This window comes from Xiphias gladius, chromosome 8, assembly GCF_016859285.1.
Source record: "Xiphias gladius isolate SHS-SW01 ecotype Sanya breed wild chromosome 8, ASM1685928v1, whole genome shotgun sequence".
Taxonomy (NCBI): domain Eukaryota; kingdom Metazoa; phylum Chordata; class Actinopteri; order Istiophoriformes; family Xiphiidae; genus Xiphias; species Xiphias gladius.
This window is the reverse complement of record NC_053407.1, coordinates 17,920,228-17,946,378: the sequence shown is the minus strand read 5'-3', so window position 1 is coordinate 17,946,378 and position 26,151 is coordinate 17,920,228. Positions and strand designations below refer to the sequence as shown.

The 26,151-nt window shown below is 37.1% G+C and overlaps 1 protein-coding gene across 2 annotated transcripts; it reads right to left on the bottom strand.

Annotated features, from left to right (window-relative positions):
- Positions 1 to 695: 695 nt before the first annotated feature.
- bnip2 (BCL2 interacting protein 2) lies at positions 696 to 13,687 on the bottom strand. 2 transcript variants are annotated; one of them, XM_040132880.1, is made up of 11 exons: positions 12,227 to 13,687; positions 8,825 to 8,920; positions 8,612 to 8,679; positions 7,361 to 7,537; positions 5,589 to 5,771; positions 5,260 to 5,362; positions 5,054 to 5,185; positions 4,864 to 4,950; positions 4,681 to 4,779; positions 3,559 to 3,594; positions 696 to 1,745 (listed from the first exon to the last, which is right to left on the bottom strand). In XM_040132880.1, the coding sequence occupies exons 1-11, from the start codon at positions 12,592 to 12,594 to the stop codon at positions 1,688 to 1,690; spliced, it is 1,407 nt and encodes a 468-aa protein (XP_039988814.1). In that variant the 5' UTR covers positions 12,595 to 13,687; the 3' UTR covers positions 696 to 1,687. The 2 variants fall into 2 exon arrangements, with proteins under 2 accessions (XP_039988814.1, XP_039988815.1); XM_040132881.1 differs by lacking the exon at positions 3,559 to 3,594.
- Positions 13,688 to 26,151: the final 12,464 nt, after the last annotated feature.

The window sequence follows — 26,151 nt, the reverse complement described above, 5'->3', positions numbered from 1 at the left end:
TCAAGTCCAAATCTGTAAGAGTGCAGCTTATTGACAGTTTGCTGGATCATGACCAGGTAGTTTTCAGGTGAACTCCGAACATGAACTACTTTTGAGATATACATATCTATCTTGCTTTCTTAGATTTATTATAAAATAGTGTTGATATAAATGTGATTTTAGATGAGAACAAGTAGGCTTTATGATCTAGTACATACATAGGTATACGTGACATACCTATGCAAATATACAACAGAGGATAAAATATACAGCAAAATATAGTTTGAGATACTGCGAGCAAACAGAAGTTAACTCAATTGGAAAAATCTTACTGTTAAAAGCCTAATGGAGCCAGAACTTCATGGAATTTAATTCTCAATTTAAAATGAGAATTTGTCATTTGAACATTGAAACTTATTAAATTATCAGCTGCAGTTCTCACTTTGCTAAAAACTGTCCATGTCATTAAAGCTGCTCTTAAAGAGCAAAAGAGCAAAAATTTCATCAGAGTTTTATTTTAATAGCAGGCTTCTGATTGTCACTTAAAAGACTCTTGCATGTCTACTGGGAACCCCCACCAATCACGCATGCATGCAACATTTCTCGCAGTCCACATTCACTGGTAATGTTTAACAGAGTGGAAACAGTGGGAAAAAATTGTGGAGCACAATGCAGAGGAAAATGACACCCATAAAAATGCAAGAACAAACAAAAAATGAAATTGTAGATTGTTTTATTGCCCCAGTGCATTCTGGGAGGGTTCCCAACACATATACCTGATGTAACTGCAATCACATGATCAGACAATCATATGAATGCTGATCATGGTCTCAACTCTATTCATTTTGCTTTTACTTCTTTTATTTAAATAAGAGTGCAGTGTTATTAAAGATAACTTCATCCAGGATTAACTAATCAATTCTCAAACTGCGTTCAAAGAATCAAATTAGCTGGATGAGAATAAACAGGAATATTTTAGGCAGTTTTAGCCAATTCGCCTGAATTAGTTGAGCCAAATTTGAAGAACAGGGCCATTGACTTGACTTGGAGGAAATAATGTTATGTTAATGGTCTGCATCTTCGCTTCAGACTGTCGCTCTCACAAATGTTCTCCCTCCACAAGTCAGAGGGCACATTCAAGTGAGGGGCACAAAATAAAAGTTTATTTTCCCCAGGCAGGATTTTAACAAAGAACAGTGAACAGTGAAAAAGGTGCTGTCAAAACTTGTTCTATGAAATGCCACTCAGTGGGTCAGAGACCTAAAATGCAGTTTAAAATCAGAGCAACCATAAAAATATATTAATTTCTCTCCTTTGTCACCCTTGGAATATAAATATATATTTAAATGTAATAAAGCAGAGCATGCATCAACCATTTGTAACAGAGTGCCTTAAATAAAGTGTAGATACAAAAGTAACTAGGGAATACCAATAAACTAAGTTTGACATGATATACCGGCAGTAAATAAAAAGGATTAAAAAAAGTTTCAGACAGCATGTGGAAAAACGCTGAAAATCAAGCTGCTTGACACAGAAATACAGCAAAAAGTTCCACAATGTAACAGGCAGCATAGTTTCAAAAAGGCACTTTCCTGATGCAAAGAGCTAAGTCTCCAGTCACGTCGCCCAGAACATAAACGTAAGAGTGGCAGCGGTTCTCAACATTCTTCATTTTTCTCCTCCCCCACATCTTAAAGTGTGAGCAGGGTCACTCTGGAACAGCAACAGCAGCGACCTCCACTTTGCCGTGCATGTCCTGATCGATGCTGCAGACAGATTCAATAGTCATCAGATGTCTGTGTCACTGGGATGGTATCACATGTAACAGGGCTAGGATAACTGGTAATCAAAGTAACAACAGGCTACTACACTGCACACAAACATAGATTTCATATCATCACACTCTGAAACGTTATCATGACCTTTAGACCATTACAAAGGGAATTTTTTGTGAGAGAAAATTTTTGCATAAATACAATGAATGATTCCTTTAACAACTGTTTTCCTCATATAAATTAAATAAAGATAGTCTGTTTATATTTTCCACCCATAACAACTTCACTAATATATTGTCCATGCTCTTTTTACTGAAAACACTAAAAATAAGTGGGCAATACAGAGCATCAATATCAGTAGTATTAAGAGGTTCTTACTTCCCTTGAAACCTTGTAAGACTAATGCACTAATGTGTACTTCAGTACGTACTGTTGAAAACCAAACTCAATTTTAGTGAACAGACTGCTTTCATTATCTGCAACGCCCACTGCAAAAGTGGTAGATTTCCTACTAATAATTATAGGATAATATATAGTACAATAAGCAACCATGTGACCAATCTAATGCAGTTGTTAGCTTGTATAAGATTTAAGCTTTTTGTGCTTACATTTTAAGTTTTTTTTTATTACTGTCAAAAAGACATTGCTTTAACTGCATGGCAATATGTGCGGTTTTAGTACATTTGTCTTGCAAGTTTGTCAATCAGCTTAGAAACTAAGAACAGAAGTACAAGTAGTTGTGGCAGTGTTTTATACCCTGAGAAAACATACAATACCAAACCTCTTCTACAATACCATGGGTCCTCTAAAATGGCACAGTTATTATACTTTTCTACTGTTCTAACATCCCATGACATATCTGCAAATTAATAACCTGAACAACTGAACATTCACTGCTTATCAGTAATGAGCAGAATATTTCTGTGTGCATGAGCAAGGCTGACAAAGGTTTGTGGCAATTACAACACATCAGCAGGGAGTGGGTATGCAGTGAGTCATGCAAAGGGCTGTGAGAGTGAACAAGCCTGGTGTTCAGTGAGGGCGAGTTACTGAGAGGAACCATGTGAGGACTTGGTTACAGTGCAACCACACACCACAGTGACTAAGACTAGCTACTTCCTTGTAGTTCAGCCTCATTCAGTTGTACAAACATGAACAAACTTACCCAACATCAAAAACATCAAATTCTAAACCTGGTTTTTAAAAGACACATGCGAGTGAGTGCTACTTGATACCCCGGTTTTCAGAAAGCAGCAATGCAATAAACATTTATTGCAATAAACAGCATTTTGACATGAATGAATAAATTAGCATAACAGTGAAGAAACATTATCTAGCAAAAAAATAAAAAATAAATTCAAAAAAAAACTCAGGCTTATAGACACACATGGTGGGCTTTAAACCACATACAGATAGCTGATTGGTAATAACTATAAAAAAAAATTACATGAGATGGCTTTGAGCTGAACTTCACAGAATTGGCTTAGAAACGGGATTCATTTGGTTAAACAATCACCAAGCGACCTATTTTTGGAAACCAATCAAACAGCTACTCAGTCTGCTTATTAGCAATGTCCTAGATCTACTCAGAGGAAAATGTAGGACATTGAGGAGGAAACTGGATTTTGGCTAGAAGGTATCATCCAATACCAAAACACAGGACAAAATGAGGTATATTGGTGCATTTCTAAAAGCCAAAGGATAATTTTATTGTTAGTTTTGTGAAATGCTAAAACTATAAGAAAAAAAAAAAGAAAAAAGAAAAAAAAATCCTTAAACTGATCCTGGGTGAAAGTGCATATACCTTTTATGGCTTTTCCTATTTTTTTCGTCGTCAAACCTTAAGAGGGGGCAGGGAAATGGAGTTAAGGAAAGGTGAAACACACAGCCAACAGCAACCAAACATCCAAAAGACCAAACGTTTTATAAGATGAGTATTTGTGCTGAGGTCTTTTCAAAAGCAATGAGAATACAAGATCCGCCTCAGGTTAAGCCACATCAAGGAAGAATACAGCACGAGTCACTTCTCAGCATGAGCTAAATAGTTATGCATATCAGCAAAGGTTAACACTTAAAGAAGAAAAGAATGTATTCTTTGATAGAAGTTTATAGGACAAAGTACGCTAAACGCAGTAATGATAATAGTTAAAAAAAGAACTTGGAGAGTGCATACAAGTATGACAATAATACTTATAGGCTTTAGGCAGAGAGCATCCATGATTTTGGAAAATACCTAATTCATCCGAAGATGTATTGTGCAAAATTTCAAAAGAGCCAGACTCATAACCACTGACATCTTGTCTACACTGGCCACACAGGAAAAGCAGAGTGCTGCTGTAGCACCACCTACAGGTAAAGAGGCAATCAAATTTTGCAGGATCAGTCAGAGCTGACAGTGTATATGTCAGAAAAATGTTTATAGCAGTTTTATGCCACATAGGCAGCCACGCCTACTGGAATTTGGGAACCAATTAAAGGAAAAATGGCAAGGCAGATCAAAGGAATTTTAAGGAAAGTCATTTAACTATGTTTTGTACAAAGTTTCATGAGGACTGGATGGAACATGCAGAACGTGAGGTAAAACTATGTACGCAGAGATGGAAGGCAGTCTATACTTATGTGGTCATCGTTCCTTTATTTACTAATTCCCATGATCAGCCATGTATACTTCCACTGCAAAATGGTTTGTAGTCGTAAAATCTGCATTCAATAGGTTCACATATGGAAACAAAACGCGTGTTTTGATTCTACCAGGTAGACTCCTCAGCCAGGAACCACTCTGATTTTTCATGTGGTTTGTATTTTTTTTTTTACAATTTTAACTGACATGCAGTATATTTACATTGTAACTGCCATATAAATTAAGTCTTGTCTTGCCTAAAAAGAGCTTTAAAAGTGCTCATGTTGTTGAGTGAAACATACTTACTGTTTGATACAATCTGGTATGGACACATACTCCATTGGAACCAGCTCTGCAAGGTCTGTCAAGCTGTACACATACTTGATTTTCTGACTAAATTTGGAGCTGTGAAGAAAAGCAGAAAATGTCAATCTCAATGTTACCCAAGAAAATCTTTATTATTCTAATGACCTGAAACATTACAATTACCTTATGAAAGGTTTTGTGATTGCCAGCAGGGTGCGAATAAACCAAGAAGGATGGACAATTATCAGAGACTTCAAGTTCTTCCTTAACCTGTACAAAAAGAATGAGATGAGCTGTTATAAATTAAAATCACACCACAAATATATTTATGCTGTTTCTACTTGTTTTGAGTGTTGTGACCACTCAGACTCACCTCCTATCAATCTGCTGGTAACACTTTCTGAGCCAGCCAACAGATGGCATCTTTTTCCGTGAGGTCGCCCCATTCAAATACACTATCATATAGTTCTCAGCAACCAAAAGCTCCAGTGTGCCAATGACATACCTGCGACAGGAAAATCCCATTAATGATTGCTCTAAAATGCCCACAAGGATGAAGGAATTCAAATAAAAACTCACTTGAATAAATTGTCCATGATGTATCTGTAATTTGGTTGATTGCTTTCAGGCATAAAGCACACAGCAAACACAATTATGGCATTCAAACCGTCTCCATAGTAACCTGTAGTGAAAAATCAAATATCAAAAATTGATGTACCAGAATCGAAACACTATTTTCATTATCAAAACTGTTTATCTATAAGATTTTATTACTTCATATTTTAAATAACAGACTGAACAATTCATATCAAACACAAATGTAATACACTTAAATATACTACATCCATACTACTTAAAATTGCTGTATTTATTTGACTGTGCCAATATCACAATGTAATGCCAACTACCTCCATGGCTGATAACCTTCTTGTAAGGTTCAATGGCCTTCATGTCCACTCTGTGTTCCTGGTCTCCGATACGAAACACCCTCCAGCGTCGACCCTCCTCCCTCTCCTCCAAGGCTGAGTACTCCTGAACTGACTCCACACCTTTCTGTAGTAGTTCTGTGGTTTTTGGCTTAGGGAGATCGTCTAAAGGAGAAGAGGCATTTTAAACCCAAAGCTTGGATATTGTAGCTGCTGGACCTGAGGGTTGCCTGGTTTTATCAAATTAGATCAATTTTGATCAAACAATTGATAACATTTTCAGATCAGTCAATTATTCATTATTTACCTTTTCAATCAATGGACAGTAACTTTATATTTAATTTTTTGCAGTTATCTTTTGTGTCTGGATGGCATGCTTTCTCTCCAAATCAACACCAAAAATCACATCTCAGCTTCCATGTGTCCCCTTCTCTTAAGGTCAGCATTTTCCTTTGGGAAACCCTGCAGTTATACTTTACTGCACAAACCTGTCATGTCACCGTACAATAAATGGAAATAAATGTATCGATCAAAGGCTTCCATTCACAGCGATGTACCACTGCTGAGTTACCTGAGGAATTTTGTGCATCTTTTGTTTGATGTATACCTGCATAATGCGTGCAATGTCTTATTCTGCACATCACGAAAGACATGAATTAAGTATTCAAATGATCATGTATGTAAAGCATGCAACAAGCAGAACTGAAAATAAGGAAATAATGCAACCAAATCACACCACACTTTTATGAGGGTCTTTCTGAGAGTGGCCGATTGCCTAAATATACTGATTCAAACACATTGATCTGTGTTTCTTCTTTAGAGCATTGTGTGATCAGCATATATGGATTTTATTCTGAAAATAACCAGTAATATGTTTATCATTTATGAAATCCTCTATTGAATGAATCATTTAAAGTCATATATTGTAAGATTCCAGTGGAAAAATTACAAATATAATGTGTCTCCAATTAATTACACATAATTTCCTATCTGATAAGTGCACCATTACAGTGCTCATTAAACCAATTCTTAACTGACATAATGCTATCGATTGATTGTCTTCTCAAACGCAGGAAAATTTCAGGGAAAGGAAAAATAACATGCACAGAAAAACTGAGTGAAAATGAAAAGGTATGAAACATGAAAACCCCATGATTTGATTAAACAACTGAAGACAGAACATAATCTGGACAAGAGCGGTTGATTGACTCATGGCTGAAAAAAAAAAAAAAAAAAGAAAAAAAAACGGGCTGTCCAAGAGACCTTACCACAAGGAAGAGAGAAACCTGTTGCTGGACTGCAGCCTGTTTCCAGGAAGAGAATGGAAACAATTCTTCCAATTGAAAAAGAGGAAGGCAGCAGTGTGGAAACAAAAACGAGAAAACATATTTTAACTACACGTTCGGCAGACTGCTGCCTACCCAAACCTGTAAAATCAGGGAAAGAAAATGCAAATGGCCCCAAGAACCAGGACATGAAAGACTGCTCTGATAACACACTTGGTTTTGTGTTAAAGGGCCAATGATTAAATCCAAGAAAAATATATCTTTTCACAAACAAATTACACCACTATAGACCACAGACTTCACCTAGGTCAAATCTGAAAGCATTTGCACCTCCCACCTCAAGTCAATCTAAACTTTATTGTTTGAACTTTCAGTATTATCAAAACAAACTAGAACAAACAAGGTTTAAAGGTATTCCATGAGTACTAAAACTGTTATTACTGTCACTGCATTATATAAAGTCCTTACCTTCCCATTCAAATTCATTGCTGTTCTCTGAGGGTGTGTCAATGTCATCGAGGTCCAGCTCTGTGCTTTCATCCAGCTCATCAGAGAGAAGAGAACCTTCACTGCGGTCAAGTGTCAGACTGATGTCCGGAGCTGCGAGCTTTTTCTTTGCCTTCTTGCCATGGTCCATTACATAGCCTAGGGTAGATACCAGGACATCAGGGGTTATACTGTTTGTTATATGGGTTCTGATTTTTTCAAGTCTATAATAATACTGTATTTCCTCAAATAAAAACTGGTAGTCAATTAAAAGCCAGTCTCCGATAATATCTGTGGGCATGGTCAACAAAAACAAATAAAGGCCTCCCCCCAAATACAGGTAGGGGAAAAAAACAAGGGTGGATAAACTCCTAGTGCCTGTCATATAATATGCATGCCAGTTAGGCATAATTTACATGTCTACTACTTTAATTTTAATAAATTCAACAATATTATCATGCTCTTTTCGACACTTTGTTATTCATTCTGATCCACTTTGCTTTGGCGTCCTTTAATCCAGTCCAGCTGTTGTTGCATATGGTATGTCTGTAAAAGTTTCATAATAAAAGCCTTTTTAAGAAATGAAGGATTTCTGTCCACAGAAATGCTAGAGAGCTTTTAATGTGAAATGCTTACAAGAAGTGCTGAGTTTGTATTAACAGCATAGTGCAGTAACTTTAACAGGGCAACTGGGAGTGGATCAAAACAAGGTTTCATGCTAAAATCTGACCAATTATACTTATCAAACAGAGGGAATTAGAAATAAAGGCCTGCCTCTAATACCAGCCTGCTTCAAATAAAGGCCTATTGCCTTCTGCAGTTGTGGTAAATAATGGTCCTGGAGGAAATATTGTACTATACTCACATGCAATCGAGAGATCTTTTCTCAGGACATTTTAAATTTAAAGAGATTGAGGACAAAATCCAGAGTGCTTGTGAGGCTTCAGTAGTCTGAGTTACACAAATCAAGTGCTATCTTCCAGTGCTTGTCTTTTACTATATAATTCCCTCTTTGTTTTACTCTCCCTCCACTGCACATAAGCAAAGAATGCATTTTTGCACAAACAAGACTGAGCAAGAATGTACAGGAATGATCACAGCAACCAGTACCTCTCTCAAAGTACATATGGGGCATGAGAGTTTGAAGGTAGACCTGAAAAAATCTGAACATGTCCTTTAATATTGTCTTACGTCACTGTAGTAATGCACCATATACTATTCTGTTTTCATTACCAGGGTCTCTCTCTTCAGAGGTCCCAGCAAAAAGTTCATCTTCAAGCTCCTCCTCCTCTGGTAGGGGCCTAATAATCAAACAGGAGGTGATCATGTATTCAGTAGGTCTGTGGTTCATGTGACTTTAAAAACACAAACGTGCGATAAAAAGCTATGAACCATGATACATGGTTCATACATAATTTACAACATTATGAGTGATTGACACAGTACCGTGGAAAGTCCTCATCTTGCCATTCTTCCTTAAGTTCAACTCCTTCCATTCTTAGGCGGGCTTCTGTTGTGGCGACTGACTCCTGGCGCTCGAGGCTGGGAAAGAAAACACAAGAAGGTTATGCCATCTTTTAGGTTTAATGATCTCTAATTACTGAAAGGCTCTCTTGTACTACAAAAGTATTAAGAACAAGAGCAGGGCGAGCAAAGATTATCTGTGACAAAAAAAATCCAAACACATATAATTGGTAATCTGTCAACACTTGTTTATGTCTTGTACAATCCTCAAAAGGATTATGGGGGAAACATCAAAGTTCTATTGATATACCAAGAGTCAAAGGCAATTTTTGTTCTTGGGTTAATACGTCAGCTACAAAAACCTTTATGAGGTTAACTGATATGGACATGAACAGTGATGGAATATTCAAAGACAATGGACATACTTGACTAAACCAGTACAAAAGCACATGCTAATAAACTCTGCAAATAAGGGTGGGGGTCTTTATGTTATATATATATATGATAGATTATGTTAAGGAATTGTTACACAATACTTGAGAAAGATCCAAATGAGATTTTTTAAGAAAGTGTTAATTTGATTTTACGGAGTTGATGGAGAAGGGTTACACTTCCAAAAAAAAAAAAAAAAAATATATATATGCTCTGCTGATGTCTTAGGTTCATATTACTTTTCCTCTGGTAGGCAACGGCAGCCTCTACCGACAGTCAGTCTCTCATTGAACCTTTACATGTTTGTAGATAAACATTTGAAATAGATTTTTTTGATTGTTTTGGTTTTCAATATTTTAGGGGGTATGATCCCAAGAACTAATTATTGTAAACAGATTCAATGCTTTAATTCTGATTCTTTGTTTATCTATCTTAATTATTTTATCTGTTTTAACAGTTGTTGGTAAGAGACTGTTTGACACCTATTACAAAATTGTTCGTATATATTGGCTAAGTTCAGTGATAACTTTTATAGTAACACCCAAAATAAATTTGCATCAGTTAACATTAACTAGAATTTTAGTCACAATGCACATGATATGACAGATGAACATATTCCTTGTCATTTTTGCATTCAAGCACTTTTTTTCAACATTTAAGCAAAATTGTTATTTTCAAATGGTTATTTTTAGCTTCAGAGCTGCACACATGTCTATATATATAGTATATAGTATAATTCTGTCTGAATGCTTTCTAAACGGTAAATCACTCAACACATAACCAAAGTTTGGGAAAAAAGGTCTTTGGCTAAGTTGTAAAATTCAAATACTTACTTTATAATAAAGAGTAGTAACAGCTTTTGTTTTTATTGTGGTCAACTCTGCCCATTATGTACCACCTCAGTATTACATTAAGCCAGGGAAAACCCTTGTATATCTCTATATACCAACTATGTGGTTCTTAACTATTACAGTAGTCCTAAAAGGTGACATAGACTTATTGCCATTTCTCAACAAATCAAATACTTTATTACGAGAAGAAATCAACCATGACACGTTGGTTGCATCAGCTATTGGACAGATGCTTTGTGTTGCAGTGCTAAACATTACATGATTCATAGTCCTGCAAGTTGTGTGTCCGTGAGAGTTTAGGCTTGTAGCTGGCCACATAATCAGATCACTGGCTTCTTGAAAAGCTTACAAGCTTGTGCTAAGGGCTTAGTTTATAAACCATAAGGCTACTTACTAATGCCGATCATGGTATCCATATCTTTGGTGTACAGAGCTCCTTTTGATGCATTAATCACATACACGACTGTATTTGTGTTTCCAGACACAAAAGCATTCTGGGCATTTGGTACTCAACATTTCATAAGATATCAGTTTAGCTGTTTGCTTATGTATAGCGCTAATCCCCACATTACATTTCAAACCCAACAGAGAGGTATGAGTGCTACAGGAATGTGGTTTCCTGAAAAGGAAGCCTTACAATCAAAGTGTACTGAGGACCTGGCTGCATGGAAGGTAAAATGGAAAAGTGAGAAATAAATGACAGTTTAAAAACTATCATAATAATGCACTTAGTGGTGAGCTGAACTAAAAAGTTGAGCAATGGTGGATGGTTTGAGATAACTGATTTTTTGCTATGCTACCACTTCTTTGTTAAGGCTTCCATCAAGACAGTTCACATATTACACATATTTCATGCTAACCTCTTTTCCAGAAAGACAATGGTAAATCAGTGTAATGTTTAATTAGAAGTAACTTTTCATCAGTCTTGACAGGAATATTATTTGTTGTTAACATCTTTGTAATATGATTCTCTTCATCATCTACAACCTTCTTTGCTGTGTCTAACCCCATAAACTCTTCTTATGTCCCATCTTCATGATGAAAAGGGAGGGGAACCATTACTATACCATAATATTATATTGGCATTTAGTTCATTTATAGCACTACAGTGCAAGCTGGTTGGACGTGTTATAAGAAAGTCTCGTGTATCCCTGGCACAGCCCTGCTTATGAAGGTCTCTATGATACACAAATCTGTTTCTGTCAGGTAGAGAGTGGCCTATTTTGCCTTTAGTGAAGCACTCTCTAAGTTTAAATTTCTGATTCTTCTGTCAGTACAACTGCTGGTTATGAGGATTAAAAATTTAGAAACCCAATCCATACAACCACCTTATCCTTATTTCTATTCTAACCTTGCACTTGTAGCAATGCGCACATACTTGTAATGAACATTCCACTTGTTTGTTAAGGATCACAGAGTCATCTCCTTCATAAGTTCGTCAAAGGTCAGCCAAGTGATGCTGTGTATGTGATGTTGCTCAGCTGTCAACAGATGTTGCTTAATATAACCTACAGAAGCTTGCGACAATGACAGTCACACATGTACAATTTCCTGCAGTCCATTAACTAGCCCTACAACATACTACATTTCTGAATCTTTGTTTCCATTTTTGTTTAGACCGTACCAGAGAAGCGTTGATTTAATCAGCAGTCTGGTTGCAATGCATTGCATTATAATGTAATATGATTCTATTAGTTTATCCCAAGGTGGACAGAATAACATGAGATTGTACGGGTATTCCTGTTATTGTGTCCACCCCTTCTATAATGTTCAGGAAATAGATGTCATACCAGCCTCAGTCTAGGTTACTACTTTACTTGCTTTCTGGCCAGTCTACAAATAGTGGAATGCCGAAGGTTTGGAAAGAATGTCCCCCTCTTTTGGTTCAGTACAGCAAATAATAGCAATTAGCACTGGTACTGTCCATAAGGCTGGAGGATTGCCGGCCTGTCAAAAAACATTCACAGACACTTGAACACAGGAAGTCATTTGGGTCAGATGCTGGAGTCTCCTCTTGCAATGAGGAGATGAAACCAGAAACTAGCAAATGTTTTTAAGTTGCCAACAAATAGGCCAAACCTTCAAATGTACACATACAGACCTTCCAATGGGTTCAGATGGTGTGCGTGGCTGGGGAAGGTTGACTGGGGTAGAGCTTCTTGCTCCCGGCTGTTTCTGCTCATTGTCTGGGGTAGTCCTTTCCTGTGGCGTACCTCTTGTTTTGGTAAGACTCTCTTGAAGTGCCTCTTCACCATTTTCAACTGTAGAAGCTGTGCTATTTTGTAATTCCTCTAATTCTTCCTCGTCACCTTCTCCTGACACTCCAGAAGATGATGGGCTAGAAGTCTGTCTGTTTCGCAGCTCTTCGTGAGTCCTCCTGGGTGTGACAAAATCTGGGCTGCTATTGTTCAAATTCATATCATTTACACCCTTCAGCACCGCTTCACTCTCAATCACATCCGATGCCATGAATTTGGCGTGTCGCTCGGAGTGAAAAAGTCCGTAAATGAAACGTTTGAAAAACCTGTTTTCTAGTTTCCTAATTCAGCCAGACAGCTAAATCTGACTTACACAACTTCTTTAGAAGTTTGTGGTTGGCGTGCTAGCTCTTTCCCGCTGTACAGCTAGCCGGGAGGACTGTTGTTGACAACTAGCTACGTCAACCAACAGCATATCTTATTAACTAAATAGTGTTAAATGTCGCACAGGGAGCATAGATAGTCACCTTTTCCTAAATGCGTCACAGTGTGAACTCAGGAGTCCAAAAAGTGCGCTAGCTTTGCATATGTAGCGGTGCGCAGTTATCCTACTTATCAGTTTCCTTCCTTCCTTCCTCCAAGTCAGAGTGGTCTCCTGCGAACGTAACACACTTTAGTCACGCTAGCTTATGGGCTAGAGTTAGCTAACTTAGCCACAGCGAAAAACAGGCTAATGTTGTCCACTTAACGCCAGTTGTAATCCAAAAAAAATCAACACAACTATGACACAAGGTTAGGGCAATCGTTCCGTGGATCCGTGTACACTTCAAAATCAGTATCCGCTGATTTAGCTAACCCGGTCATCCAGTAACAATCTCTGCAATGTAACGGCAGAAGGATGTTGTTTGCTAACGACGTTAGCTATCTGAAGCATTCTGTTGTTAAGGTTCCAGCTAGCTGTAGCCAGCCGTCTATGGAGTTGCCAGTTGTGTCTCCGTCGGGTTCGTATCTGAACCTTCTACCTACAACTCTCAAGCATAAAGCACACAAAAAGCACACGAAATCAATTTACATTTTTATTGCAGTGCATTGTTTCCATAATATGAATAATAAAGTTTTTCGCTGCCTCATCTTGTGATGCAAAATGTTATTCTATATTCCAAAGTCACCGCGTATTCTCAGTGTCTCACAAGTTAAAACGGCCAAAACAAAATTGATAAAGTGCAGTGCTCCCCAGCTGTATTTTAAAATATGTCACATAACTACAGTTCGAGGCTCTGATATAGGTTAAGAGATGAGTCTAATCTTTCTAACTGCCCTACGGACAACCAGCAAACCTGGCACCCCTGCCGGTCTTGGTCCTTCCGTGAACTGTTGAGGTGTCACTGCCCCAGCAAGGTTTCACTGCCCTCTGCTGATAGTGGAAATGGGCCTTTTTAAAAGGTTGAGGCTACCGACTCTGTCTCATCTCTACGCCAGCAGAGTAATCTGTTTATTTATTTACTCACATCTGGGCTTTTAGGGCAACAGAGGGATGACTTTCCGTCTCTGTAATAGTTCAATTTCCATTTTTAGTCTGTAAAAAAATTGTATGCAACATTTGGATTCCACATCATAATCACGAATATCTATTGGATCAGTTGTACTTATTGTAAGTTTTAGTAGTAGGTCTGATACAGTGGTGGGAAATACCTAAGTACATTTACTTCAGTAATGTACTCAAGCACAGTTTTTAGGTAGGCTACTTATTTGTCATTTTGTGTTATATTGTACTTCTTGTTAACAGGAGTTCGATATTACAATTACAAAACCTCTGATCGGTTTATAAAATAAGATGCATTGTTGTTAGTTACACAACCCAACACTGTATAAAGTAGGGAAAATTAGCTCTACCTTGACCATTAACAACACTAAAATGCAGCATGCATTGAACGAATCAGTAATAATAATCCAATAATATATATAATATTTTCCATTCTGCAAAAAGAGTACTTTTACTTTTGATACTTTAAGTCAATTTTGTTGCTAATACTTATATAATTTTACTGAATTAAAATTTTAAATGCTGGTATTTACTTGTAGCAGGGTTTTTACATTATGGTATTTGCTACTTGTACCTAAGCAAAAGATCTGAGTACTTCTCCATCACTGGTCTATAAGTATTACCTATTAGTGTTGGTAGGTCTATTAGTAGTCTTGTATGTTTTCCTGATTTCGCCTCATAAACTACTCCTGTTTTTTATTTTTTTATTTTTTTTATTTTGTGCAGCGCAGTGACACAAATGTGGAAGTGCCAACATGAAAGCAGAAACCCGACAGTCCATGATGTGTAACGCAAGTCTCAGACCGGGGCTGGTAGAAATGTCACACTCTCACTGTATTGTTGCGGTAAACGTAGGTTTTTAGTTATGTATCTGTTATTAACTGTTTCATAAGAGTTTGGACTTCCACAACTGATTTTTTTTTCCCTTAGATTGATGTCTGTAAACGTGCACAGACAGATATGTTGATAGCATTTAAGTCCACAAAAAAAATTCGATTTTTAATTCTTTGATTACATGTAATATAATTTGTGGTTAATTATTTTCATTTCAATCGGATTTTGAATACACTTCAGTAGGTCGTAAACCTTACCATTAGTGTCTAATCTTAGCCACTAGATGGAGGCAGATGCTTACTTAAATACTGCAGTCTGGGGCTCTTTATTGATTAAAAAAAAAAAAAAAAATCTGCCAACTCAAACCCTTCTGAAAACCAAACTATCTGAGATGAAATGCGGAGAATTTTTTGCAATTGCGATTATAATTAGAAGAACCTGCTTTTAACGTACATTTTCAGTTGAAAACCTTATTTATCTGAATTTAGCATTGACGTGCTGTTGTGTCTTCTTTAACTGAGAGTTAATTACGTTTCATTACACTTTTTTTAATGTTGATATTCTCAAGTGAATATGGTTGAAGCCACACCTCTGTTGAGGCCTTATCAATAAATGTTTCTGGAGAGAAGAGAGCATGTTAGTTTATTTAGTTTTAAGAGCTTTTAGCAACACTCACTTCCAAACTGAAGTGAGTCAATTGCAACAAGTACACTATAATTTCTCTTCTGGGGATGGTTATAATTGCTATTTTACTGTCAGACCTGATGGTAAAAAAGAGAAGACAGCTATAGATCTACTATAATGATGCGGCTTGGTTAATACCTCCACTGTGTGCAGTGGATCATTCAGGTTGATTTCTAATTAACACATTGCTATTTACTCTGTTGGATCATTAGGCCTCATCACAAAAGGATAATCCAGTCAAATTGAGAGTTTATGCCTCCCTTCCACCTTCCTCCATGGTGCTGTTTGCTAATGAGTCATGTTAAGTCATGCAATTATCTAACAAATTAAGACAAATGTTGCCTATTTAGCCAAGATAAATCTGTTGAGCCAGGCTATAGCATTAACACATGTAACACAGAAAGAAGAATTTATCCTAAATATTTCAAGAAAATTAATAGTATTTATACCCTAAAGAACGCGCTAAGCATAACAGTGGAAATTTATTCATGACTTTTGATCCAAAATTTTTACTTTTAATTATTTGATTTGATTTTTAAGTTATTCCTCCAGATGTTTGGTGATGCAGTGAAAATGCTAAATATGATGAAAAATGGTGATAATGGAGATTTTAAGCAAAATGGCGCCAGAATAAGGTATGGTCAAGCAAGAGACAATGCAAACTAGCTTGTTAGTGAAAAATTCCAAAATTTGTGTTTCGTTCATGCTCATCATTACGGTTAGCGAATGTCCTTAAAACACAACTAAGCACAACCGATCAGCTATTGTTGTTCTTACAGGTCCACTGTAGCCTAGCAGTTGGTTTAAATATTAAAATCTATGGCATTGTCCGATTCAGGATGCATCCAATTCCTCCTTTTAAAAGTAAAACAGGAACTCCAGATCTCAGCGCAGATGCTGTCACAGACCCCTCCTTTCATGATGAAAGGAGGGATGAACATTAGGATCAGAGAGGGAGGCATAACCTATTTGTGAAGCAGAATCATTAGGAAGGTTCTTCAACCAATTTCCATAAGTGGGGTAGCGGGAAGTATTTAGGCTACTTAGAAGTATATCACTAATGAGAAAAGACAAAAAGGATTCATGTGCATGTTTTATGCAATCTCTTTCTGGGTGTAGATGAATAATTATTTATGATTGCAAAGTCTAAAAGGGAGGCAAGAAGATAGAAACTGCAAAGAGACTGGTAAAAAATTTAAAGAGGAAGTTAAATGAATATTTAAGGGAAGATGAAATATTTAATGGAAACAAATGAGCAAAACATTTAAAACGGCATGATAAATAGTAGTGAGTGCCATTAAAATGGCCCCTTATAATTTGTGCTATTTGCTGCTGTAGCCATAAGGTCTCATTCATGCTCATAATGGTGTGAACTGAGGACTCTGACAAGTGTTTTCAACATGCCAGTCACTGTATGAGGACACTGTCTGTAACCCAGGGCTGACCTCATAGCTGAGAAATATTAGCCTTTGATTCAGTGCAGTTTGTACTGATGCCACGGGGCAGAGATGGTTCATGTTTTATTGACCGTCTTCAAGTGGAGGTTAGGGTTCTGAAAAAAAAAAAAAACCCACACAATGACATAAATTGTGAATATGGTTGCAATTAATTTCTCACGAGACGTTCTGAATTAGGATTTATCACAGCATCACAGTGCCATTCTAAACCTCACATCTACAGTACATTTTGTGAATTTCACCTACTAACATCCACAGAAAAAAAAAATCTGGAGCATGTACCAACATACATTCATTTGTTTTCCAAATGTGAAAATAATTAAATCAGCAAACAAATAATTATTCAAGTCAATGAGAACAATTATCTCAAAGATGCCTCTGAGACTTGGATGTGCATACTGAATTGATTAATTATCCTGCTAAAGATAATTGAGTGGAGCTAGATCTTTGACTGCTTCCTCTCAACATGCTCTTGCCTCCATTTTGATCTCAACAAGAATGTAATCTCCAACACCATTGACAATATGTGGTCATTGTGAACTCTTCTCTATGTGTTCACAAAAAATGCCATGGTGTAATGACGTATAGGACTTTTTAAGAGCTGTATTTTACTTTTGCAATCATCTGGCTCCACATTATTCCCGGCTCATAAGGAAAAATCTAAAAATGTCCATGGCTAGAAATCAAGAGGTACTCGTCTCATTCTAAAACTTCACGAACCTTAGGTTTTATAATATATTATAATCTTTATTAAATTGGCTATTAAAAGTATTAAAAATATAGCAGTGTACTGTCCTGTGCTCATCTGTCCAAGTTCAACTTTGTCAGGGACACTGTGTCATGCCCTTACTAACCTGTGGGCAGACTATTACTTACTTCTGAGCCAGACAGAGATCATTACCTCTGTGACTGATGGCAAGGCAGCCTGAGCCCAACAGCTTTATTTCCCAGCTCAACTCAGCGGATGCAAGCCATCACATCCTGTTAACAATTCCATGGCTCCACCATAAAGATAAGCTCTCTCAATCAGCTCCGTCTGTCTCAAATGCCACTGAAGGGCCATCAGTCATCACTAGCCGGGACGGGAGCCCTCTATATTCACTTGTGATTGACACCGTTTAGATGATTCGGACAGAATCAGTAGGCTGTTTATTTCATCTATGGACCAGTGCACTGTTTTCTGATTAAATGAGTTCATGAAATATTTATTTTTCGATATCAGCTTAGTCAAGTTCATGTAATCAGTCTTTTCACTCTGAGCAAATATTGGGCCATTTCATGTGGAATCTTACAAATGCCGAGACGAGTGAAGTCAGAGGCTTTGATATTTTAATCAGAGTGAACACAAGAAGCCAACTGTCACTGTCGAATTATATGAGGGTCATTTCAGTTGTTAAGGATCCGCTTGCCATAACATTTAATCGTTACATCCTAATGATTCGTTTACATGTGAGATCAGGTTGATATTTTATGTACAAGCACACTTTCAATTCAAGGCCTTTTATTCTATTAACCTGTCCTGTCTTTATTAGATCATTTTCTAAGATAATTCCCATATGGCTTAGCCTTTGATAAATATGCTTTTAGGTCTACCTAATTAATGCATTCCGCTGTGATTTCCTTCACTTGTCAGCCACCCTGTTTAACCTCATAGTGAAGAAATAGGCTTTTCCTACTCAAATTAAAGGTCCTCTGAGACGCTGTACATGTGTGAGCTAATGACATAGTGCGCTGTACAACCTGATATCTTATCTTGAGGGCCTTGATGAAATGTTTTGAGTAGAAATGAATAATGTGACCTGACTATTATGGAGTGTGGATTCCAAGCAAACATGTTTTAGTTTATTGTGTCTGCTCTTAGCTGGTAATTCTGACATTTTTTCAGCTTGATTACCCCATGAATTAGAGTTTCTTTTCTTTTTTTTTCTTTTTTTTAATACAGGTATGTCTGAGTTACAAACAGAATATCAATGCAATGTTTTTTATGATTAAGATGAAATAAAAAGTGTTTTTTTACTGGATATATGATGTTCTACCAAGAGACTAAAGTCTATGTTATGTTTTAAATGCAACTTTATCTTAACATTTCTTTGAATACCAGCAAAAGAAAAAAAAAAAGAAAAACAAAAGCTACATTTAGATTCATGTGGGCACAGACCAACAAAGCAATGGCCTGGTGTTGAGGCAGCATTTCTAAAGGAGCACAGAAGGATATGCCTCCACTAGCTAAGTCTACTATTTCCAAATTAATTCAAGCTATTCAGCATTTTTAAATATACCACCAAATTTTTCCTTTTACTGCCAGCAAAATTGCAGTTTCCAGCGATGTGACCAAGGGACTATTCATAGGTATAATGAATGGGATGAGGTGTTGTTCTGCATAGACTCTTGGCCATTCTTTAAACTAAATCTGCTTAATAAGAGAAAGACCAGCCATTATGTGCATTAGAACTATGTTAAAAACTGCGATGTAGTTTGATTTAGCCAGCTGTCAGCTGTTACTGTGAAATGTTACAATGAGGCTAAACAGGGAAAAATGGCTTAAGGATTTGTTGTCTGATTCTATGGTAACAAGACGCAGGGTGCCTGGTGGTAAAGCGGAGTCTTTACAAATAGTAAACATAGTCTTGATACACATCCAGAGCAAAGGTTGTTAGGGAGGAGCAGCTCAGGTTCTTGGGTGGTCAGTGGGAGGGTTGAATTCATTAACAAAAAAGACAAATAAGGCAGCATGTTATTGGGTTTCATATCAAACAGAAAAAGCTGGAAGATAGATTTCTTTTTGTATAATATTTTATGATGAGCATAACTTTTATTTTCATATCCCATTGATACTGAAGACATTCTGTTTTGCAACATAACTACTGTATGAATGTGCAGTATCGTTGGGCGAGGTTACGTTAACTAGGTTTAGCTTAGAATCGGTTAAGGAGGCAATCGTAAAATGCTGGCCATGTTTATGGTTAGTGTCAAATATTGCCTAACTGAGTACATATGTCTGATGTGTTCAGTGTCACATGCATCAAAGTAAAGAACTATTGATATAATAACAGTGATTTTGCCATGACATGAGGTTCACCGAGGATACTCAGGGATCAGCACACTAGCTATAACTCAGTAAAGAGTTCTCATATTATTTGAGCAAAATAGAATTTTGACATCTGACTGAGCTCTCAAACAGCCTTTAGTACACTGTCAAAGTGACAACATTCTTTCAAAGTCAAAGACTGATCAACCCCTCAGCCAGCACGAAACTCTTTGAAGCACCCTTTTAATTTAGTGTGTCAGAAAAGCCTACCAGTAACTGTCAGTGCATGCATCTCACATCCGGTGAGTGATGAGAAAAAGCAAAACTTATAATTACTCTTTCTGTCACTTTTTTATGATAAATGTTTAAGTTACCATCCACACAAAACAATAAATACTGTGCACAAAAGCTGCTATTTTCCCCCACTCTGGCTTCAAGCCCTCCAAAGAATTTATTCACCATTACAGCCAAACAGTGTAACTACAAAAATACTTTTCCTTGTCTTTTGAAAAGATGAAATATTTTCTCTGCTGTGTAATTCTCCTCTCTGTATTTCGAGAGATACTGACCTAAAAAGGTTGATCAAAGACTGTTGGAACTCTACAGCCTGCAGCAACCAATAAATTGGTCCATTCGATGTTTTGCACTGACAAATTATTCTCCAGAGTACTAACATTCTTGGTAGCAACTCAATTAGCAAGAGACAGATGTAGCAAGAATTCACATTTATGTTTCATAGGCATTTCAATATTTTATTATTTCAGTGCATGTTGGCATGGACCTTTTATGCCATAGAAATGATAACTATTTGCTAATTCTCACATAAAGTGATAGTTGTTTTGGTGCGTCTTGCAGATTTGTGGAGAAACTACACTTTGTATAAATCGCTTTAGGCTTTTGCACAATGTTGATATGGCCTTGAGCTTAATGTGACTGTTAAAAGCCAATATTTCTTATTATGGCTGAGGGCAGACTGATCCCGTTCACTGTCAATGTAAAGAGAAATGTCGACAAAGGAAAGTGGGAAGATCATACCTAGGAGTGAAATTACTTATTAATGTAACTCTTTGTGAAGTTTATGTATTTAAACTCAAAATCTCAGTCTAACGTAACATGACGGTTGTCTGATTAATGACTTCTGCAGATTAATCCAACTCTTTTTAAAAATCAATTAGTCAGGTAATGAGAATAGACTGAAAGTACTTATTCGTTAATTGTCTGTCATAACTGTGAACACTGTACAATCACAGTTGTCTTAAGAACGAAATACAGACCTGCCATCTACCTGGTCCTCTTTGCACAGGGGAATATAGACCGTCATTAATATGCATGGGTCCCTCTTGTCTGTGTTTGGGCGTTTTGATATTAACCCTTAGAAACACTGGTGACCTTTTGCACGTAACCATATGGTTAACAGTGAGCGATCTCCCTGCTGTTCAAGCATCATTTACCTCACAAAGGCATGAAAACAGAGAGCTTTACAGCACCACTCAATGAAGACGGTTGAGAAACATTAAAGAATTCAGTTCAGTTCATAGACTGTAGAAATTTAAATTTAGATGAATCGTAACTTATTTATTTGCTTATTAACTTGTGTTATTTATTCATACATGGACCATTTCGACATTTGAAGTAGCTCTTGGACATTTTTTCTTCAGTGGTTTGTGCATGTGTACTTTTGGCTTACAGTGCATCAACATTGTAAATTTATAATTATATTCATGTTTTGAAAATCAAACATTAGGGAGTACTACCTTATGTCACAGGAACTGAATCCACTGAGGTATGATGTTCTGCTGATGCATCTCTACAGATACAGATAACACCAGCATTTTTCTAAACACACTGAGGCTTTGCATGTGGCAGCGATGAAAAAATACATGGTACTCTTTGTGTTATGCAAATATGAAATGGATCCAGAGCATAACAACATCTTTATAGACTGTACATTTGCCGAGAACATCTGAGAATACCAGATTGCATAATTAACTGCCAATGAAATGTTCCCTTGAGTCAGTCTTCTGCTTTATTAACAAAGTAATGCAGTTATTTTTAATTGGCCATTTCATTGTAAACCAAATTAGATAAAATGACACGGGGCACGTTGCTGAAGAATAGGATGGTGTATTGTCTTCTTTACCTTTGACATATGGTCATGACAAATAATATTTTATTTTTCTCATCGGACATAGAGGATATGATCTATAATATACTCTGGGGTGGGACCTGACAGTATTTATAAATAATATATAAACATTTACTATAAATTGTGAGCGTGCATTACTTCGGTGTAAGTATTTATTATGACGTGTTTGTTATAGGTGGGCATTATGACATGTACTGTATATTATGTAAACATAGGTGTTTAGTGTGATGTGTATTATGTAAATATAGATCCATTTTTGTCTGTTCAGGTGTGTAGTGAAACATGCATTTTATGTGAGAATTGTCAGTTATAAATTTTAATTTTTTAAGAATGCAAATTCATTAGGTTTTTAAAGGGATTTTAGTTTCCTGTAGACATCAAATAGAGATACAGTAGTTGGGGCTAATTTGAAATTAATCCATAATTGTATTTTTTTTTTGTCCTCTATTGTTGTATATTTTCACACAGATTGATTTAATAATTTTTGTATAAAGGAGCTGTGTATGTCTACATACAGTAGTGAAAAGATGCAATTTGTGTTTTGACCACTTATTGTTATTGTTTGGTTTGGTCACAGTTTGATTTCAGATGCACATGTGGTAATATTTGAGATAACTACAGTATATTGGTCATTCTCCACTTGTGTATTTTATGCAGCCTAGCTGCCTGCACCACAGCAGCACTGAGTGGCATTCAGAACATGATCTAGGGCTACAAGAGTTGCAGAAACATATTGCAATACTCATCATAGTTTGAGATGGACATGAAACTGTTTAATCGTGTAGATCAAAGTAAAAGTTAAAAAAAACTGAAAACAGAAGGCGCCCTTTGTGGCACCACATGAACTGTTCTTGCAGCGTAGCTTAAAGAAGACAACCAGAGGGTTGATGAGCGGTTGTGAGGACTTCAAACAGTTCTGTCTTACTGAAGAAATACTAGAGAATATTTTGGTAAGTGAGCCTGTCTTTTTTCTGGCAGAGATGTCAGAGGTGGTGTTGCACTTAGAAGCAGGGAGGCACCAGTGGAGAACTACCTGGATAGCTTTTCCTAACCACAGACCTCTCCCAGAATGGATCATTAGCATTGTGCCAAAGATGGATGGCAACTTTCTGCACGACTTGCTGGCCACTAGTGTAAGAGCAGGGCCCAGGCTCTCCTCTGGTCCCTTGGCCTGCCTGCTGATCTGCTCCAGGGTCTTAGTTAACATTCAGGGGGCCCTGACCTGAAAAGCAGGCTTGGCAGCAGAACCAAGGTCTCATCCTCCCCAAAGAAATTAGAGGTAGTAATCTTTCAGAAACAACTTGCTACCCTTCCCAGACCATGTAAATGTAATAGATGCAGCTGATTGCCCTGCTTCTGTTTTGCAGCCCCTCTGTGTCTCACTGTCACTGGCCATGGCAGGTTGTGGCCAATTTGTGTGTATTTGACAGCTCAGAAGTGACAAATGGTGGCTAGGCCTAAAAGAAGGTTACATTTAAACACAGCACAGGTCAATGGGGTAGATGGCTGAATGCTAAATCATTGTCAGGGAAACTAATGATACAACATTATAAGACAACAGGGCACAGTAAAAGATAAAGTGCAGAATGTCATACTGATACTATAATCAACCAATGTCTGTTTCAACCGCACATTTGTCTTGATTTTGCATAGACATTCACATATTCTAGTCATTGCTGAATGGAAATACTGAGGAGTCCCATACAAAGCTATCTATGTGGCTGGATTCTTTTGTGTGGCACAAGAATATCATGCCATTATGATTCCTGGCTACATCGTTATAGTGATGCTGGAAATATAATGACCATTTATAGGCCTGCCATACTATTGGGACTATTACAGTTCGACTGTAATTAAAACACAAAATACACTTTGTTAGGCATCGGAAACAAATATTTAATTCGCTGTGTCTAAGATCTGTTACACCTGCTGTAGCAATTTCAAAAACACACAGGAAGTCTGATTAACAAACATTGAAAGAGCCTGGGAACCGAAGCACGAGTTGTGGCATCTTGACAAGTCTTTAAGTAATTCTTACAAGAACAAACACCCCTAGGCTCACTTGCTTCATCGCTTAAGTCAAAACAGGGAGTACATACAGCCACTAGGCTGGCAAGGAAATCAGATAAGTAGTGCCCACTCTTTTAATGAAAAAATTTAGCTTGTCACTGAGCAAAATGTGGGCTAATGTGTTGTTGGAAAGGGTGTAAACTCATTATGAATCTGGTTATATTGACATCGACATACTAAAGCATAATTGTGTAATTCTTTAGATTTACACTGGGATTGTAATCCTGCCATTTCTTCCCAATTATTGTTTACATTATATGAACACACACCAAATATCATGTTCCAGTATCTGGGAGGATTTTTTTTTATTTATTTTTTTTTATTCCAAGGAAAAGCCAGTGTGGCAGCTAATAATAACCATCAGTACAACCTAACTCCGTGTAGCTGGAGGTTATGTGGACATGGAGTGTCCAGGAAGCTCAAGGACGGCTCACACTCCCAGATTAAACAACATTCACTCTCTGTCAAACGCCTAGCTCCCAAAACTGCCAAGCCAGAAGAAAATTAGCCCCCACGTGACCCTCACTGTGGATGACAGGATAAAACACAAGACGGTTGTGCCTGAAGGGGACCCAGGATAACGAAATAATCTTTAATCTCTGTCCCTTCAAGGCACTTTCAACACCTGTTATTCTTGATGGCATTGTGAAAGAGGGCAGCTCGCAGATTCATTTTAAGCCTGGTAATTATTACACTAATTATTCACTTCGGTGTTGGGTGATTACCGGTCCTCATTCAGGTGAATACTCGTCCGCTTGCACACCAGCTGAGGCCAGAGCAGCTCGATGGAACAGTTGTTCCACTCCTTTTTCCCTTGCAGATATTTGACCTCTTATCATGTTTGCAATCTGTACTTTGGGGGGAAGGGAGAAAAACAGCCAGAAACTTTTAATTGCTCAACAGAAACAGTAGTGAAAGGCACAGGTTTGGCCATCTGTTCAGCCCACACCATCTCTTTAGCGAAGAAACTTCCTATTTAAACAGGTTGCATGGTTTCCACTATCCTGTGTGATGGATCTATTGGGACTTTGGTATTTCTCATAGCAGAGTAGTTGCTATGCCATCCTGTGTAACGACGAGACATTATTTCTCTTAAATTAATGAGTACCCATAGTATTTTTTTCTGTCTCACATCAATAATTAATGAATCAAGATATATTCTTTTCATTTAACGGGATGCATTTATAATCAGCGCTTGGGGCTCCGAAAGCCTTTAAGACAAATATTTCTGCTCTTTGACTAGATTTAATTCAATTAGTAGAAATACAACATCAAATACTATGCCTCCATTAACAGATCTTTCATGTTAAAAATGAGTATCATGAATATTGCATTCGTGGCCATATGAAGACAATTACTCTCTGATGCTGTGAAGATAAAAAAAAGAAAAAAAAAACCTATGAGTAATTTCCCAATATTGCACAGGTAGTGGTGAGTTTTAGATCAGAAAGACATTAACCCTGGGCCGTAATGTCCACATCATCACATCATTGTTTTAATACATATTATATTAACAGAATCCATTTCAATGTGTAGCAAAATCATGTGAGAATAAATACTATACACTGAATCATGTGGCATGGAAAACAACATTTTGCCCTTAAGTTTTCCTGGGAAAAAGCTTTATGTCTCCTCCTCTCTAGTCATTATGGCCTCTGAGTTTGTTTGGAGGATGAGGTTGGGGATATTCTATATTTTTGTTATTGTCAACAAATTCCTAAAAGGACCAAAACTCACAATGCCTTTGCATGTCTCAGTACTTTATGTGGCCCTCAGCCCCAAGCCCATTCATTTCTACTAAAGAATTCAAGGTTGAAAGCAGGTCACAAATATTAAGTTTCTTTTTTTTTTTTTTTTTTATAGAAGGCTAAATAATTTACTACAGCCGGACACTGTAGTTTTTGGCAAATGTTACTCAAACAGAAGTAAATAATGTATTTGTTTTGGCTATTTTTGGCTGCAGATTTGTTGTGCAAGTGAGTTATATACGGCACCATAATGGTGTATGTGGGACTGACTAAGAATAAACTACATTGCCCGTGCTCACCTTAATAAAGACACATTTT

What these genes read in the sequence shown, in the direction of transcription:
- bnip2 (XM_040132880.1), bottom strand. Translation starts at nt 12,594, where the DNA reads ATGGCATCGGATGTGATTGAGAGTGAAGCGGTGCTGAAGGGTGTAAAT. An exon ending in CCATCTGAACCCATTGGAAG is followed by an intron (nt 8,921 to 12,226) that starts GTCTGTATGTGT and finishes TTTCTTTCCCAG; the next exon opens with CCTCGAGCGCCAGGAGTCAG. An exon ending in ATCACAAAACCTTTCATAAG is followed by an intron (nt 4,780 to 4,863) that starts GTAATTGTAATG and finishes TTTTCTTCACAG; the next exon opens with CTCCAAATTTAGTCAGAAAA.